This window comes from Populus alba, chromosome 4 (genome assembly GCF_005239225.2).
Source record: "Populus alba chromosome 4, ASM523922v2, whole genome shotgun sequence".
NCBI lineage: Eukaryota > Viridiplantae > Streptophyta > Magnoliopsida > Malpighiales > Salicaceae > Populus > Populus alba.
The window spans coordinates 8,321,499-8,325,284 of NC_133287.1; the positions used below are offsets into that span (position 1 = coordinate 8,321,499).

Sequence of the window (3,786 nt, forward strand, 5' to 3'; positions counted from 1 at the left end):
TTTGATTGTACAAAGCATTTCATGAACCGCACCGAAGGAAGGAGCTTCTAATCCCTCTTTAAGTATATATAACTAAGGACAGGGAACGAATAAGGTGTGATAGCGAGCCACCTGAGATCAATGAAGAACGATCTTACACATGAACTAGATTAGAAATGTACATAAATTAGAACTTCAGTTCACAGGTTTCCGGTCAACCTGCCGAGGCAAACCAAATTTACGAGTTTAATAACTATGCATTATGCTACAACAGGAGCCATTCAAGAATGTTCACTGCCCAGAAAAATTCCTTATTTTCCTTGTTTTGCTACAAAAACTCACAATGGCACAAGAAGCCGTCTCCGGCGGAGTTTTTATAGCAACAGATTAGGAAATACAAAACATGTAAATAGCAAAATCTCACTTCTAATACAAGTTCCATATTTGATCTCCACGCATAGCAATAAATATCACAAACAAACTTGTCCGCGGCTGACCGGCGGACCGTTCCGAGCTCTAACTGTACACTATTATTGCAGACCTTAAGAACACAGAAAGGCGCAATCTACAATCCCCTTGAACCAGGGATATCAATCCACTCTAGCTGGAGTTCAACTTCACCAGTCTCCACATGCTTCAGTCTAAGAAACAGGTTCTGAACCACTTTGCCATTAGCCCAGACAATGCAGCTCTCTTCAGCTAGGCAATTTTCCCTGCAAGGTTGAATTTTTCTTATTATGGTTCCACTAGGGAGGTTATCCAATCGCATCTTCACGACTTCTATGAATTGACTGATGTCAAATTCTGCATCTCCCATCTTATCATCTAAGCTGAATGTGTCTTTGTCATACACTCTCTGCAGTTGCACCAAAAGAAGCATTTCATCACAAAAACATCAATCAACAGCGCATGGCAATCAAAAGCTTGCAAAATCTGTCTTTTTTAGAGTAATGAAATGCATTTCATACTGCTAATCCGTTGCATGCTGATGGCAAATTAAATACCTTTTGCACTCAAATGCAACAAGGGAATTCTGTCTTGTTTAATCAATCCATCTACAGCAAGTAACCTATAAGTTATTGTGTCAAAGCACAGAAGGATACGGCAAGGAAAAACAAGTGAAACTTCAAGCATGTTGGCTCTAAGTGCGCGTTACTGTTGCGACAAGAATTTATTGTCTAAATTTCTTTAATTTAACGATTTGTGGTCAAATGTTTTTGAAACTTCATACTGTTACCTTCATGATTCTATTTTATTTACAATCTTAATGTCAAAGCTAAGCATATTCGATGCCTGCTTCTTTAAGTGCCAAACACACCGAAAAGCCACTTCAAACTTTCAGTCCTTCCATCTTCGCTAAAACTGTTTCCTTTCCAGCTTGGTGTCATCATTTCCTATCAATATAGTCAAGCATATTATATCGAGCGAAAAAACAAGTATACTCACAATCAAGACTGGAAGTTTTGGATCCACAATAGAAAGAGTCAAATCATCGTTCCACTCGGGATTGATATTTTTCTTTATAACGCGAGTCTTCAGTTTCTGCAAGAGAAAATATATTATAAAAATCAATTCAGGAAAAAAAAACAGAAAAATCCAAGATTCTTGGTGTAGCACAGGACAAAAATCTAACCACAGCAAATTATAAGAGACCAACATAAATATTTTATTTCCATTTCTTTTTAACAACTAGTACTAAGAACGAAAAAGACGCAGCCATACATTTTGTTTGTTTATAATTATCTTTCTATTTTGATGGTGAAACATAGTTTAATTATTGAAACCGGCCTTTTTTCTTAAAGGAAATGAGTAATTAAATAACAAGAGAAACTTTTGGTGAGGGGAAATCTCAAGTGGGAAAAGGCTCTGCAACTTCACCATAATATAGAAAATCAAGAATTTCTCACAAATCTGAAAAGATTATGGTGTACGACCTTGAACTTCTTGAAACATTAGACTGCTTAGTGCAAGAACTCTTCATTTTAAAAGTCAACTTTCTGATCTGCATCTATGAAATTGATAAGATTGATGAGGCTAACAACAAGAAACTTATTTGCTTGGAGAGAATTCAGAATAGAAGATAGCATCACAAATCAGCTGGAACTTTGAAGAGTAAAAACAGGACTCAAAAACCAGAGTCAACAACAAGAATGCTTTTAAGTTTATTGCTGGTTGAGTTTTAGGATCCGGGAAAAGAATTTTCTTTTCCCGGATCCCCTTGAATTTGAATAGAGATGATAATAACAACAAGAGCAGTCATCCAAGCGCACCAGCAACAGGACCAGTTCTTTTTCCCGGATCCCCTTGAATTGAATAGAGATGATAATAACAACAAGAGCAGTCATCCAAGCGCAACAGCAACAGGACCAGTTCATGCTTAAATACCAATTAACCTTAATAACTCAATAAACCTATGATTAACACCAGCACCACAGAAAGGGGTAAAACCCTTTGTACAGTTACTCCCAAGTAACTCATAACATCAAATATCAGAGCAACCAAACATAAAAACCAATAAAAAAACAAGAGAACCAAGAATTCAGAAGTCAAAATGATGCAAGAAATGAGCAAAGATACACAAGAACCAGTCCAAGAGGACATATGTAATACCTGTTTGCCCATCTTGACCACAACATAAGGGTCACTGCTACAGACATCTCTTACAGCAAGGTTGACCCCTCTAATCACATGAATTCTAAGCAAGCCCATCAAGTTCTCCATTGCTGAAAAAGATCAAACAAAAAAGGAGAGCAAGTGATGATTCGTTTCAGCAAGAAAACTGAGGCTAAGACGGGAGATTTTGTCTATGGTTCTTGTGTCTTGCAAGTGGAGACGTGAAGTGGGGGGTCCGAATGATGGCTGCTCTTGTATTTATGACCAAAAACAGCTTGCTTTCTTAAGTCTAGGAAGGTGTCGATGCCATGTAAGCTTTTTACCGCAAGGTATAAAATGTGAATAATATGGATCTCTCTCTCTCTCTCTCTCTAAAAGTTTTAAATTTACGTGGTTAGATTTTTTAAATAAATAAATTCATTATTTTTTTATCCGGTTTGGTTTTCACCTCCATTTGATTGGAGCAATTGAGCCGCCACTGATCAATACACAATTGAATTACTAGTTAATTAAATAAATTATCAGAGTTTGGACAAATTAATATTAAAATTAATTTAAAATAAAACATTATACTAATATATTTTTTAAACTGATATGAGAGTTGATTCAAAATAAGTTTGAATTTAGTTAATTTAGATTAATCTAATTTTTTTATATAAGTATTTTAAAAAAATATTGAAATAAATAGTGTTTTGTAAATATTTTTTTAATTTATTATTAATTAATTAGTTGTTTGTTGTTAATATGTTACGCAAAAGTTCATTCAAATCTAAGCTTTTATCATGTGACGTTCTTAATTGGTCATCCATGGAGAGCTTTCACCTGGTCAAAAAGGAGTACTTGGAAGTTTGGATATTGGTGGCTGCCCGTGTCATTTAAGTAATCTTTCTTCTGTAATTGAGGGCGTAAGGGATATTATTTTAATATATTCAAAGGAATAAGCTTTTTTTAATATTGAAACACAAAATTAAAACTTAAGAAATCATGGGAATTAACAAATTTTCATAAACTCTGGGACAACATATCTCGGGGTTTTTGTTCATCACATCGACACAACATTATTTCTTATAGAAAATAAAGGAAAAAGGAAATTACAAATATTTTTTTGTATCACATTGGGACATTTTAAGAAGAAGATTGATAATAAAAAAAGAAAGGAAGAGCGGAAATCTTGGTTTTATATATATATATATA

At 34.6% G+C, this 3,786-nt stretch overlaps 1 protein-coding gene across 1 annotated transcript; it reads right to left on the bottom strand.

The window, feature by feature from the left end:
• Positions 1–216: 216 nt before the first annotated feature.
• Positions 217–2,849, bottom strand: LOC118048908 (protein C2-DOMAIN ABA-RELATED 4). Its single transcript, XM_035058763.2, has 3 exons — positions 2,590–2,849; positions 1,426–1,521; positions 217–835 (listed from the first exon to the last, which is right to left on the bottom strand). Exons 1-3 carry the CDS (start codon positions 2,698–2,700, stop codon positions 545–547), a joined length of 498 nt encoding a protein of 165 aa, XP_034914654.1. The 5' UTR covers positions 2,701–2,849; the 3' UTR covers positions 217–544.
• Between the last annotated feature and the right edge of the window lie 937 nt (positions 2,850–3,786).

What these genes read in the sequence shown, in the direction of transcription:
- LOC118048908 (XM_035058763.2), bottom strand. Translation starts at nt 2,700, where the DNA reads ATGGAGAACTTGATGGGCTTGCTTAGAATTCATGTGATTAGAGGGGTC. An exon ending in TGGTCAAGATGGGCAAACAG is followed by an intron (nt 1,522 to 2,589) that starts GTATTACATATG and finishes TTTCTCTTGCAG; the next exon opens with AAACTGAAGACTCGCGTTAT. An exon ending in CAAAACTTCCAGTCTTGATT is followed by an intron (nt 836 to 1,425) that starts GTGAGTATACTT and finishes GTGCAACTGCAG; the next exon opens with AGAGTGTATGACAAAGACAC.